Raw genomic sequence first — 14,888 nt, forward strand, 5'->3', positions numbered from 1 at the left:
CTTAGAAAATGGGTCATGAGTCAGTAAGACAACATGAGCTATGACTGCTGGCTTTCCTCTGTGGTAAATACAAGGAAACATTACATTACAAAAGAACTATGTTACACTGAAGGCTTGGTCTGATGAACAATTTATACAGAAGTTTCAGGAGGACTGGTATATTTCAGCTCTTTAGGACTTTGTCATCTTTTCATGTAAGGTCAAAGGCCTTCTTCAAAGAGACTGTCTTTGCTTGGGAATCCTTATTCCTCCTCTGCAAAACAAATCTGGAGTCTTTGGTCTAACATGTTCATTTACCTGATTTCTCAGAGATGGCACCTTCAGACTCAATATTCAAATTTTCTGAGCTATCAGCAGTCCCTATGGAGGCCTCAGACTCAAGAGTTTCATCATCAGAGGCACGTGGTTCCAGGACAAGCATCTCAAATGTTAGTTCTTCCCTATAAGATACAATCAAGAAATCATTAACATTTGATAAGAAATGGAAGGAAGCCAATAGGAAAGCAGACCTTCTGTGAATGTCAGGAATTTAGGTAGCAAAAGCAGTCCCATTTCTTACTGTTTCCTTCCAGCATGGTGATAAGGACCTGTATACCTGATGGGAAGAGCCAACTCATTGGAAAAGACCCTGATGCTGGGAAAGATTGAAGGCAGAAGGAGAAGGGGATGACAGAGGATGGGAAGGTTGGATGGAATCACCGACTCAATGGACATATGTTTGAGCAAACTAAGGGAGATAGTGAAGGATAGCGAAGCCTGGCTTGCTAAAGTCCATGGGGTCGCAAAGAGCTGAACATGACTTAGCGACTGAACAATAAGTCACAGTCACAGTGAAGGTTAAAGATAGCAAAGGCTGGGACCTATAATGGGGCTAAGGGTGAGGCAGAGGAAGATGCTAAATCTGTAAGATCCTTTGATAAAATGAACTCTGGGCTGCTAATCAGGAGATTGGGATTCTAAACTCACTCTAAACTCATTCATAATACATCAGGAAAGTACTTTCCTCTTTATGGACCTTAACTTTCTTATCCACAAAAACAGAGACTAAACTAGATGGTCTCTAGGATTCCTTCCAGCTCTTAAACTATTTTCTACAAAATTTTATTAGCTGCTACACACTATATCCTCTACTTTCTTTGGCCAAGGAGAGACCTCTGGATCTCCTAAATGAAATAAAACAGACTGACCTCTTCTGTCCTTTTAAACCTTTGCCATCTCCACTTAAGACTACTATTCTCTATTCCTTCTTATCAATCACTCACCTCCTCTCAGTCATGCCTCCTCATTCCCTGAAGTCTTTGGTACCTGGCTCCTAATCTTACTTTCACACTACTGCCTGACACCACTCTGATTCATTTTAATCAATATCTTTGTAAAAAGCTCATGTCAATACCCTAAGACCAAAGTTCCTTTACATCTGCAATTCCTAACAACCTTTCCTCCACTCTATGTAGGCAGTTTTCCCCAGTGGGCAGACCCTGGAGTTTGTCGATCCACTCCTCCACTCTGTCCACTGCCTCCTTACCCTTCCAAGTGTAACTCCATTTTCATCAATTCTCCTCCTTTTCAGAGCCCTCTTAGCTTCTCTTCCACTCTACTCAGCTTTAAACTGTTCATCCTTTAATACCTCCGATACCTGGCTTGAGATTCATGGACAATCTTTGCAAGGACAGTCTCGCCAACAACTCACTGCTGCAATGACAGCTGTCATAAGCAATGCACAGTCACATCTCTGAGACTGTGTTCATACATTTTCCTTTCTCTCGACTCTCACCTTCCTGGAAAATTCCTATTCATCCTTCAATACTTCCAATGCCATTTTCATCAAAGCTGAATTAGCTCCTCTTTTCAGATCATTTTTGTATCAAATAGCTAGCTGCTCATCAAAGTAGACCATTTTTACCTTATCATGTTCAGCACAGTTGAGCCCTAGCTGCTTTTTCAGCTTCTCCAAATCCTGACAAGCAATAAGTACTTCAAAAGACTCATAATCTCTCATGAATCAAGCTCTCAGACCTGGGATCCTGGAACTCACAAACAAAAATCCCCTTAAAACTTCAGTCATCACTGACAGCCAGTACACAGTACCTTCAGAGAGAACCACAGGATGTTCACATTATACCCAAGAAGTAGTGTTACCATCCTTGCTCCAGGGATGGCAGAGGTTATTTGTCTCTCTCCCAAAACGCAACCGATTTCCCTACCCGGTGTCCCAGCAGCACCTCCAAGAGTTGCTGCCTTACCCTGACCATCCAGTTGCTGACCCCATGGTTATACTGATCTTCAGATAATAACGTTCCTTTATGGAGTTCTGAATCATCTTAGCCTGGGAATCTTTATTCCTCCTTTAAAAGAAAAATTTGTCACCAAGACTGGTGACCTGTTAGGAATCTGGGCTAAGACTGACCCACCCTGTCCAGTCAGCCTTTTGAGAATCTCCACTGTAGCAGCTTCAGATCTTCTAGCTCACGAGCATCCTTCCCTGAGGTGACAACTTTCATACTGCTACCTGAGTACAGACAGCATGTCCCTGTCATCTCCACATCCCCTGTACCCTGATGTAGTGTCTGACTCACAATAAGGAAGAATAAACAGAGGACAGGAGGAAGGAAATGGAAACAGGTAACGCAGTTGCTCGCTTTCTTCTGGCGACTCACTTCTCTTTCTGCAGATTCTCAATCTGCTCAGTCAGGACTCTCTCCTCCTGCTGCATAGCTGCCTGCTGCTGCTCTGTGATGTCAGTCTCCAGGGCCACCTCACTAGTCAAGGTCTCTTCCGTGACATCAGACATGGAAGGCAACCGAACCACAGCTGGAGAGGATGGACATGGATAGTTTCCTCGACGAAGACGCCCCTTGCCCTGCAAAGAAAAATACATGTTAAAGGTAAATGGAGTGACTCCATCAGTTTTACTTGGCCCAGTTAGGATAACAAGTGTAATATTTCCATCACACCTGGTGAATGGTGGGGATAAGTGGAAACATTCTATGAGACCTAAAATATTTAATGAGATACCATATCCATCAAACACATTTAGGCTAAGTATTTCTTGCCAGAGCACTGAAAAATGGGTATGTAGGTGGGTGGGAGTGTAAGAACACACCGTGTACTGGGATGAGATTCTCTTTTTTGACTAAGGTACAGTTGTTTTACAATGTTGTATTAGTTTTTTTCTGCTGTACAATGAAGTGAATCAGCTATATGTACACATATATTCCCGTTCCTCCTCCACTCTTCTACCCCTCTAAGTTATCACAGAGCTCCAAAGTAAGCCCCTTGTGCTATAAAGCAACTTCCCCACTAGCTATTTTACACATGGTAGTATATATGTATCAATCCTAATCTTTATAATGATATGAGATTCTTCTATTAATCTAAGCTATCTCCTGCAAAACATCCTGCAAATATCCTGCAAATTAAATATCCACACATGGCTATTTAAATTTTAATTAATTAAAGTTAAATGGGATGTGGGGGAGGGATAAATTGGGAGATTGGAATTGACATATGTGTATATGACATGTGTGCATACTACATATATAAAACAGATAACTAATAACAACCTACTGTGCAGCACAGGCAACTCTACTCAATACTCTGTGATGGCCTATATGGGGGAAAAAAAATCTTTAAAAAGAGTGGATATATGAATAACTGATTCACTTAACTGTACACCTGAAACTAACACAACATTGTAAATCAAGTATACTCCAATAAAACTTTTTTTTAAATTAAATAGAAGTAAAAATTTAGCTCTGCAATCACCTGAGCCAGCTTTTAAAAGTTCAACAGCCACAGGTCGTTAGTGACTAGCACAAGGAAAAGTGCAGAAATAGAGCATCTCTATCATCAAACAAAGTTCTGAGGGACAACACTGCTCTATAGGAAGACTATACAAAACAGGTCCTAAAACTCAGTTGTTTTTTTTTAATATCATTTATATATTATAGGGTGTTAGTGAGAGATATTCTCTAAGAACAACTCAAGAAACTTCCTTCTTGAGATCAGAGGGGGAATAATCTCATTGTTTTAATTGGTTACTTTGTATGTAACTTTAGCCTCTGATAATGACAATTAAACCTCCTGCTAAGAACAACTGGACCAAACATAAAAACCTAACAGATTCTTGAAGACACTACAGAGTTAATAAGGCAGACCAAAGAGAGGTTGGCCCAGTATTCAGAGCTACTTTATATTTAAGAAGAGGCAGATGAGAGTCTGAACAGAGCTTCTGACAGACTACAGCAGGAGTCAGCAAAACACGGCCCTTGGGCCAAATGTGTCCTAATGTCAGATTTTGTAAATGAAGCTTTATTGAAATACTTTTCTGCTCATTAATTCATGCATTGTCTATGGCTCTTCTGCAGAATAATGGTAGCACTGATAGTTGCAACAGCTTCCATGTTCCACAAAGCCTCAAGTATTTAGGCTATGGTCCTTTATAAAAAAATTGCCAAGCCCTGGGGTAAGAATAATAGTCCAGACCCAGGCAAGGGTGTGAGCTGTAGCCAGGTGTTGAGTGTGGACTCCATGCATGCCTGATGCTGGGACCCCTAAGGTTTGTAAATTGAAATTATTATAGCTAGCTTCAAGTTGTCTGAATGGTTCAAAAAAAACTGTAATCCCTAAAACTGGATTCATGTAATCTCAGATTGCTAGTGTCCTAGAACCTGGCAGAAAACAATGAAAACACTGGAGGAAAGTAATACCATCTTAGGTTTCAAAATATTTTTACAAATAATTTTAAAAAATACTTTGCTCACATACAATAAAAGGTAACTAAGCACAAAAAGAGACAAGACAATGTAAATGGAAACCAGTAAAAACAACAGAAACCCTCAATGACACCAGATATTGTGACTTTCAGAACAGACTTAAAGTAACCACGCTGAAAGACATGGAAAGACATAGTTTAACTAGTGGACTGGAATAGGTCAGAAGAAAATATAAAGAATCAAGCAGAGAAAACAAAACACATTTTTTTCTACAAAAAGTTAATAAAGAAGATAAAGAGGACACAATAAAAAGATCTACCATATGCAAAAAGACTACTAGGAGAAAAGAGAGATCCTATAGGAGAAATACCAAAGAAATAATAGCATAACATCTTTCAAAACCAATTAAAGATATCAACCTACTGACTGCAGAAAATCTTCAACCTCTAGGAAAGATAAACACTGGGTTGGCCAAAACGTTCATTTGGGTCCTTCCATCTGATGTTATAGGAAAAGCCCGAGCGAACTTTTTGGCCAGTCCAATAAAAAGAAGTCCATACCATACCTAGAGACAGCTGCTAAAAATTAAAGGCAAGAGAAAATCTAACAAGAAGTCAGAAAAAAGAAAATGTATCTGCAACAAAGAAGCAACTATTTGATTCAAGGCTTACTTTTCAACAGAAAAAATGGAAGTCAGAAAGCAACAAATAGTACTTCCAAAGGAGGAAAGGAAAAAGTAACTGCCTGTCTAGACTTCTAAGCATTGCAAAAGCAGCCTTCAAGAATGGAGTTTAAATAAAGACATTTTCAGACATACTAAGATAGGAAATCTGCCACCAGCAGATCTGCACTAAAGGAAGGGCAGACAGAAAATGACCTGAAAAGAAAAGTCAAGGAGAAAGAAATGAAGAGCAGTGAGAGCAGTAAGTCTAGATGAATTTTCATGAAATGTAAGGATAATGTATTGCATTTAAAATACAGGTAATTTAAAACATCTGCATAACAACAGCAATATATCATACAATAGCTAAAGCATATTAAAGACCTTGCCCTATCTAAGAAAAAAATAAAAGCACCAACTGACTTTGATAAATCACAGATGTCTGTTGTAATCTTTAGGTTGAAAACTAAAAGAAGAGTAAAAAAGTAGAAAACTTTAAAACTAAGGAAAAAATCGAATACAATACGTAGTCAAAAGAAAAAGGAAAAAAAGAACAAGACAGTCAAGAAAGAAACAAAACATATATCAGGTAGGAAAAATTAAAAGCACATAATAAAACAGTAGATTTAAATCCAAATGTATCAGTGATTACATTAAATTAAGTAGATCAAATGCTTTAGTTAAAACCCAAAGATTATCAGACTGTATTTTTAAAAAAGAAAATTCAACTATAGTAAGTTTACAAGGCATGGATATAAAATATTCAAAATTCAGGAAGGCTGAAAGCAAAAACGCAGGAGTAAAAGACATACCATGTCAGCACAGAGAAAACAAGTCTATACACACAAATCAGTAAAGTAATAGACCTAAACAACTTAATAAGCACAAGTTATCTAACAGACATATAGAATTCATGACCTAACAACTACATGATATTTTAAAGCACACACAGCAAAGACAATAATAAATTTCCCAGGATTGAAACAGTTTATCTGACCTTTAAAGTAATTTAAAGTAAGTTTTCTGATAGTACAATTACAAAGAGAAAACTAAAAATCCCTATGTATGCAGAATTTAAGAAACAGATATCTATGCATCAAGAAGATGTGATACATATATGAAATAATGGAATTTGCAGCAAGATGGATGGACCTAGAGACTATCATACTAAATGAAATAAGTCAGAAAGAGAAAAACAAATGTCATATGACATCACTTATATGTGGAATCTAAAATATGACACAAATGAACTTATCTATGAAACAGAAACCAGACACATAGCACAGACTTGGGGTTGCCAAGGGGGAGAGTGAGGGAGAGATGGATTAGGAGTTTGGGGTTAGCAGATATAAACTATTATATATAGAATGGATAAATAACAAAGGCCTACTGTATAGCTCAGGGAACTATATTCAGTATTCTGTGATAATACCATAATGGAAAAGACTATGAGAATGATATATGTGTGTAAGTGAGTCATTCTGCTGTATGGCAGAAATTAACACAACACTGTAAATCAACTATACTTGAATAAAATTTTAAAAAAGAAAAAGAGATAGACTTCTAAAATACCCATAGCCAAAAAAGAAATCACAACAAGAATTTAAAAAGTCTTTGAACTAAACAACAATATAAAAATCTGTGGGATACATTTTAACCCTGTTGATCTTAAAAGTATAAGTTTTTCTATACATTAGAAAAAAAAGGTTAAAAATTAAAAAGGTAACTATGTTACAAAACTTTAGAAAAAAGGTACCTATTTTTGAAAACTGGGGAAAGAAGAACAAAATAAACCCAAGGAGAAAAAAAGGAAATAAAGAGTAAATAGACACTAGAAAAAAGAGGACCAAAGGCAAACGCAGCTCTTTGAAACAACTAATAAAGAATTTTAAATGCTGGCAAAATTGATAAGAAAGAAAGAAATCACAAATAACCAAAAGCAGGAATGAAAAAGGGGTCATTATCCAAATCTAGTAGACATGAAAAAGATAAGAGGCTACTATGAACAACTCTATGCTAATAAATCTGAAATTTTATACAAAGTGCAGAAATTTCTACAAAAGTCCAAATAACTAATACTGTCAAGGAAATAAAAATGTTTGATTAATTTTATAAACTTAATCTATAAATAAAATCTTTATAGAGAGAAAACTGGAAGCTTAGATGATTTCACCAGTAAACAAGAAGAAATAAAACACAAATTCTTCCACAGAATTAAAAATAAGGACTACTCTCCTGCTTGCCACAACTAGAGAAAGAAAAGCCACACAGCAATGAAGACCCAGCACATCCATAAATAAACAAAAATTATAAAAAAGGACTACTCTCTCCAACTCATTTTTAGAGGCCAGCATAAACTAGATATTAATACATAGGACATTAAAAGGAAAGTCTATTAAGGGACAATTTTACTCAAACACAGGTGCAAAAATTCTAAACATACTACAAATCAATCTCAATAAAAATCCCACGACAATTTTTGTGAAGCTGATTCTATAATTTATATGGCAATATATACAGAGCCAAGAACAGTCAAAACACTACTGAAGAAGGTAGAGTGACTTGTTCTAGCAGGTAGTTTTAGAAAGCTATACTAATTGAAATAGTGTTGATACAAAGATAGTCAAAATAGACTAGAAAGAGATCCATGAATACAAAGACCACTCCCTACATTATATCACATACAAAAATATTTTCAGGCGGATTATACACTTAAATGTGAAAGGCAAAACAATAAAGCGTGTACATGATAATAATAAAGATTATCTTCATAACTTAAGATTGTAAAAAAAGTTCTTAAACATGACCCTAAAAGTACTAATCTAAAGAAAAAGATTGGTAAGTTAGGCTACATTAAAATTAAGAACATCCTGTTCAATGAAAGACACCTTTAATAGTGGAAGAAGAAATTACGCAACGGAAGTAATCAATAAAGGGCTTATATCCAGAATCCATTAAGAACTCTTTCAAATCAGAAGAAGGCAGACAACCCCATCAAAAAAATGAACAAGAGTTGTGAACAGGTCCTCCATCAAAGAGGATATCCAAGCTGCCAACATACTTATGAAAAAGTGCATAAGCACATTAGAGTCACAACACAGAAATTTAAAATGAAACCCTAATGATACAAAATCACTGCAGATGGTGACTGCAGCAATGAAATTAAAAGACGCTTATTCCTTGGAAGGAAAGTTATGACCAATCTAGACAGCATATTAAAAAGCAGAGACATTACTTTGCCAACAAAGGTCCATCTAGCCAAGGCTATGGTTTTTCCAGTGGTCATGTATGGATGTGAGAGTTGGACTATTAAGAAAGCTGAGCCCCGAAGAACTGATGCTTTTGAACTGTGGTGTTGGAGAAGACTCTTGAGAGTCCCTTGGACTGCAAGGAGATCCAACCAGTCAATCCTAAAGATCAGTCCTGGGTGTTCATCGGAAGGACTGATGTTGAAGCTGAAATTCCAATACTTTGGCCACCTGATGTGAAGAGCTGACTCATTGGAAAAGATTCTGATACTGGGAAAGATTGAGGGCAGGAGGAAAAGGGGATAACCGAGGATGAGATGGTTGGATGGCATCATCAACTCGATGGACATGGGTTTGGGTGAATTCCGTGAGTTGGTGATGGACAGGGAGGCCTGGTGTGCTGCGGTTCATGGGGTCGCAAAGAGTTGGACACTACTGAGTGCCTGAACTGAACTGAACTAACGATACATCCATTAAAATGGCTAAAATTAAAGAAGCTGGCAATATAAGAGCTGGGAAGGAAGTGAAGCAATTGGGAACTCTCATACATTGCTAGTACAATACAACTATTTTGGAAAAAAGTTTGGCATTATGGACTCAGGATGAAAATATATATATATATATATATATATATATATCTCCTGTGACCCAGTAATTGCACTCCTGTATAACCCCCACAAAAATACATCCATGTCACCATCAAAATTATATGTATCAGAATGTTCATAGAAGCATTACTCATAATTCCCCAAAACACAAGCCAAATGTCCATCAACACTAGAATGGATTAACTGGTATACGCATACACAAAAATACTATTACAGTAACAAGTATGTGCTATAATGAAATACAATAATACAGACAAGTCTTACACATATAAGGTTGAGTGAAATAAATCAGATATAAAATACCTATTATATGAGTCCATTTATATAAAGCTCAAAAACAGAACTATAGTGCTCAGGGATACACACTTTAGTGGGAAAACAACAAAGAAACAGAGTAAATGCTTAACTTAATACTCAGATTATTGCCTATTTTGGGGGGAGAGAAAGGATTGTGATTGGTAAGAGAAAGATAAGAGCTTCTGGGGGTTCTGTATCTTGACCTAAGGGTGGTACATGGATGCTCATAATTCATTAAGACATGTATATATAATATATATATCCGTGCTTTTCTATATGTGTCATATTTCTCAATAAAGTCAGTTCCTCTTCAAAGCTAGTTATTTATGCAAAATAGTACTATCTTTTGAGAAGATCCGTCTCAGAAACAGAAACTGCTGAGCTAGCCCAAATGACAAGGTGAAAGTGGAGGGTAGTTCTAAAGACATTCAGGCTCATTCTTCCAAACCTATGCCTGCTAAAACATGCAACAGGATGAAAATCAGGAGGATGACAAGATTGCTATTCCACTTTTAGTTCTGGGATCAAGAAGTGAGGAATATGTTATGAAAGACCTCAAAACAAAGGATCAAATTTCACCATATGTATGGAAACACAAAAAACCTCAAATAGACAAAGCAATCTTGAAAAAGAAAAATGGAACTGGAGGAATCAACCTTCCTGACTTCAAACTATACTACAAAGCTACAGTCATCAAGACAGTATGGTACTGGCACAAAGACAGAAATATAGATCAACAGAACAAAACAGAAAACCCAGAGATAAATCCACAAACCTATGGACACCTTATCTTTGACAAAGGCAACAAAAATATACAATGGAGAAAAGATAATCTCTTTAACAAGTGGTAATAGGAAAACTGGTCAACCACCTGTAAAGGAATGAACCCAGAATACTGTCTATCACCATACACAAAAATAAACTCCAAATGGATTAAAGATCTAAATGTAAGACCAGAAACTATAAAACTCTTAGAAGAAAACATAAGCAGAACACTCTTTGACATAAATCACAGCAAGATCCTCTATGATCCACCTCCCAGAGTAATGGAAATAAAAACAAAAATAAACAAATGGGACCTAATTAAACTTGAAAGTTTTTGTGCAATGAAGGAAACTATGATCAAGGCAAAAAAAAGGCAGCCTTCAGAATGGGAGAAAACAATAGCAAATGAAACAACTGATAAAGAATTAATCTCCAGAATATACAAGCAGCTCATGCAGATCAATACCAGATAAATGAACGATCCAATCAAAGAGTGGGCCAAAGAACTGAACAGACATTTCTCCAAAGAAGACATATGATGGCTAATGTGCTTTGTTGCTCAGTTGTGTCCGACTCTTTGTGACCCCAAGGACTGTAGTCCACCAGGCTCCTCTGTCCACAGGGTTTGTCCAGGCAAGTATACTAGCGTGGGCTGCCACGGAGTTCACTGGAGATGGCTAAGAAACACATGAAAAGATGCTCAACATCACTCATTAACAGATAAATGCAAATCAAAACCACAGTGAGGTAGCAACTCACGCCAGTCAGAATGGCTGTCATCAAAAAGTCTACAAACAATAAAGGCTAGAGAGGGTGTGGAGAAAAGGGAACCCTCTTACACTATTGGTGGGAATACAAACTAGTATAGCCACTATGGAGAACAGTGTGGAGATTCCCTAAAAAACTGGAAACAGAACTGCCATATGACCCAACAATCCCGCTGCTGGGCACACATACCAAGGAAACCAGAACTGAAAGAGGCACATGTATTCAATGTTCACTGCAGTACTGTTTACAATAGCTAGGACGTGGAAGCAACCTAGATGTCCACTGGCGGACAAATGGATAAGGAAGTTGTGGTACATATACAAAATGGAATATTACTTAGCTATAAAAAAGAATACGTTTGAGTCAGTTCTAATGAGGTGGATGAAACTGGAGGCTGTTATATACAGTGAAATATACAGAAGTATACAGAAAGATAACACCAATACAGTATATTAATGCATACATATGGAATTTAGAAATATGATACAACGACCATATATACAAGACGGCAAAGAGACACAGATGTAAAGAAGAGACTTTTGGACTCTGTGGGAGAAGGCGAGGGTGGGATGATTTGCGAGAATAGCACTGAAACATGTATATTACCATATGTGAAACAGATGACCAGTGCAAGTTCAATGCATGAAGCAGGGCACTCAAAGCCAGTGCACTGGGACAACCCAAAGGGATAGGGTGGGGAGGGAGGTCGGAGGGGGGGTGCGCTCAGGATGGGGGGACACACATGCACTTGTGGCGGATTCATGTCTATATATGGCAAAAACCATCACAGTATTGTAAAGTAATCAGCTTCCAATTAAAAAAAAAATCAGTCTGCCAATTTAACAGAGGATGACTCCAGATAAGACAGCATTGTGGAATGGAGGCAGAGAATAGGGTTTTGAGTGTTAAAGTCCATTATGACTGGTCAGGATCACATTATAAACTCCAAGACATCTCATTACTTATGATTTTGACTATTTTAATGAAGCCAAATGAACAACTAAAAATTTATGTGATATAAAAGCCTCAGGGAGCTGGAAAAAATCTGAGCTTATCCCTAGTATTCACTTCCCAGTATTCAATAAAACAGCTGCCTGCGTTCTGAGTTCATACCATCACCTGGCCACCTAAGTACCTCACAATGGGTTAGTTAAGAATTACTTAACAGAGATGAAGAAAATCAAACAATCTTTCTAGGTATGATCTCTCTTAAGATAGCATTAAATAAAGATTAAGAAAGAACTCCTACAGCCCAGAGTTCTCTTACAAGGTCAGAGAAAGTTAATTTTAAAGTTAATTACATAGAGCTTTTAGAAACATGGGAAAATGTTAATACTGTGTTAAGTAAAAACTAGGCCATAAACAAGTATATCACAGGTTCTCTTAAAATCTGCAAATATATCAAGGTATTTCCCAAGTGGAATAATATCCTTTATTCTCCATACTTTTCTGTACCTTCCAATTTTTCCATAATAAGCACAAATCAGTTTTTTAATGAGTTTTTTTTTTGTAGCAACATTTACTATATATTCTTTTTGAGTGTTCTTTTTCTCATAATTGCTCTTTTACACTCAACAGACTGAAAAAGGCAAATATTTACTCTGCATTATGATAAAAACACACATGGACATCACCAGATGGTCAACAACAAAATCAGATTGATTATATTCTTTGCAGCCAAAGATGGAGAAGCTCTATACAGTCAACAAAAACAAGACCAGGAGCTGACTGTGGCTCGGATCATGAACTCCTTATTACCAAATTCAGACTCAAATTGAAGAAAGTAGGGAAAACCGCTAGACCATTCAGGTATGACCTAAATCAAATCCCTTATGATTATACAGTGGAAGTGAAAAATAGATTTAAGGGCCTAGATCTGATAGATAGAGTGCCTGATGAACTATGGAATGAGGTTCGTGACACTGCACAGGAGACAGGGATCAAGACCATTCCCATGGAAAAGAAATGCAAAAAAGCAAAATGGCTGTCTGGGGAGGCCTTACAAATAGCTGTGGAAAGAAGAGAGACAAAAAGCAAAGGAGAAAAGGAAAGATATAAGCATCTGAATGCAGAGTTCCAAAGAATAGCAAGAAGAGATAAGAAAGCCTTCTTCAGCGATCAGTGCAAAGAAATAGAGGAAAAGAACAGAATGGGAAAGACTAGAGATCTCTTCAAGAAAATTAGAGATACCAAGGGAACATTTCATGCAGAGATGGGCTTGATAAAGGACAGAAATGGTGTGGACCTAACAGAAGCAGAAGATATTAAGAAGAGGTGGCAAGAATACACAGAAGAACTGTACAAAGAAGATCTTCATGACCCAGATAATCATGATGGTGTGATCACTAATCTAGAGCCAGACATCCTGGAATGTGAAGTCAAGTGGGCCTTGGAAAGCATCGTTATGAACAAAGCTAGTGGAGGTGATGGAATTCCAGTGGAGCTGTTTCAAATCCTGAAAGATGATGCTATGAAAATGTTGCACTCAATATGCCAGCAAATTTGGAAAACTCAGCAATGGCCACAGGACTGGAAAAGGTCAGTTTTCATTCCAATCCCAAAGAAAGGCAATGCCAAAGAATGCTCAAACTACCACACAATTGCACTCATCTCACATGCTAGTAAAGTAATGCTCAAAATTCTCCAAGCCAGGCTTCACCAATACGTGAACCGCGAACTCCCTGATGTTCAAGCTGGATTTAGAAAAGGCAGAGGAACCAGAGATCAACATCTGTTGGATCATGGAAAAAGCAAGAGAGTTCCAGAAAAACATCTATTTCTGCTTTATTGACTATGCCAAAGCCTTTGACTGTGTGGATCACAATAAACTGTGGAAAATTCTGAAAGAGATGGGAATACAGACCACCTGACCTGCCTCTTGAGAAATCTGTATGCAGGTCAGGAAGCAGCAGTTAGAACTGGATATGTAACAACAGACTGGTTCCAAACAGGAAAAGGAGTATGTCAAGGCTGTATATTGTCACCCTGCTTATTTAACTTCTATGCAGAGTACATCATGAGAAACGCTGGACTGGAAGACACAAGCTGGAATCAAGATTGCCGGGAGAAATATCAATAACCTCAGATATGCAGATGACACCACCCTTATGGCAGAAAGTGAAGAGGAACTAAAAAGCCTCTTGATGAAAGTAAAAGAGGAGAGTGAAAAAGTTGGCCTAAAGCTCAACATTCAGAAAACAAAGATCATGGCATCCGGTCCCATCACTTCATGGGAAATAGATGGGGAAACAATGGAAGCAGTGTCAGACTTTATTTTTGGGGGCTCCAGAATCACTGCAGATGGTGATTGCAGCCATGAAATTAAAAGACGCTTGCTCCTTGGAAGAAAAGTTATGACCAACCTAGATAGCATATTCAAAAGCAGAGACATTACTTTGCCGACTAAGATCCGTCTAGTCAAGGCTATGGTTTTCCTGTGTTCATGTATGGATGTGAGAGTTGGACTGTGAAGAAGGCTGAGCACCGAAGAATTGATGCTTTTGAACTGTGGTGTTGGAGAAGACTCTTGAGAGTCCCTTGGACTGCAAGGAGATCCAACCAGTCCATTCTGAAGGAGATCAGCCCTGGGATTTCTTTGGAAGGAATGATGCTAAAGCTGAAACTCCAGTACTCTGGCCACCTCATGCAAAGAGTTGACTCATTGGAAAAGACTCTGATGCTGGGAGGGATTGGGGGCAGGAGGAGAAGGGGATGACAGAGGATGAGATGGCTGGATGGCATCACTGACTCGATGGATGTGAGTGTGAGTGAACTCCGGGAGTTGGTGATGGATAGGGAGGCCTGGGTGCTGCGATTCATGGGGTCG

The 14,888-nt window shown here is 37.9% G+C and overlaps 1 protein-coding gene across 10 annotated transcripts in view; it reads right to left on the minus strand.

Moving 5' to 3' along the window:
- The window catches only part of MYO9A (myosin IXA), a 245,425-nt gene that overhangs the window by 5,301 nt on the left and 225,236 nt on the right, over positions 1–14,888 (minus strand). For all 10 annotated transcript variants that reach the window (XM_060418900.1, XM_060418902.1, XM_060418897.1 and 7 more), the window contains 2 exons: positions 2,658–2,860; positions 298–440 (listed from right to left, as the gene is read on the minus strand). In XM_060418900.1, coding sequence (XP_060274883.1) covers positions 298–440; positions 2,658–2,860 — 346 coding nt within the window. The remainder of the gene's footprint in view (positions 1–297; positions 441–2,657; positions 2,861–14,888) is intronic.

The sequence above is a fragment of the Ovis aries genome, chromosome 7, assembly GCF_016772045.2.
Source record: "Ovis aries strain OAR_USU_Benz2616 breed Rambouillet chromosome 7, ARS-UI_Ramb_v3.0, whole genome shotgun sequence".
Taxonomy (NCBI): Eukaryota; Metazoa; Chordata; class Mammalia; order Artiodactyla; family Bovidae; genus Ovis; species Ovis aries.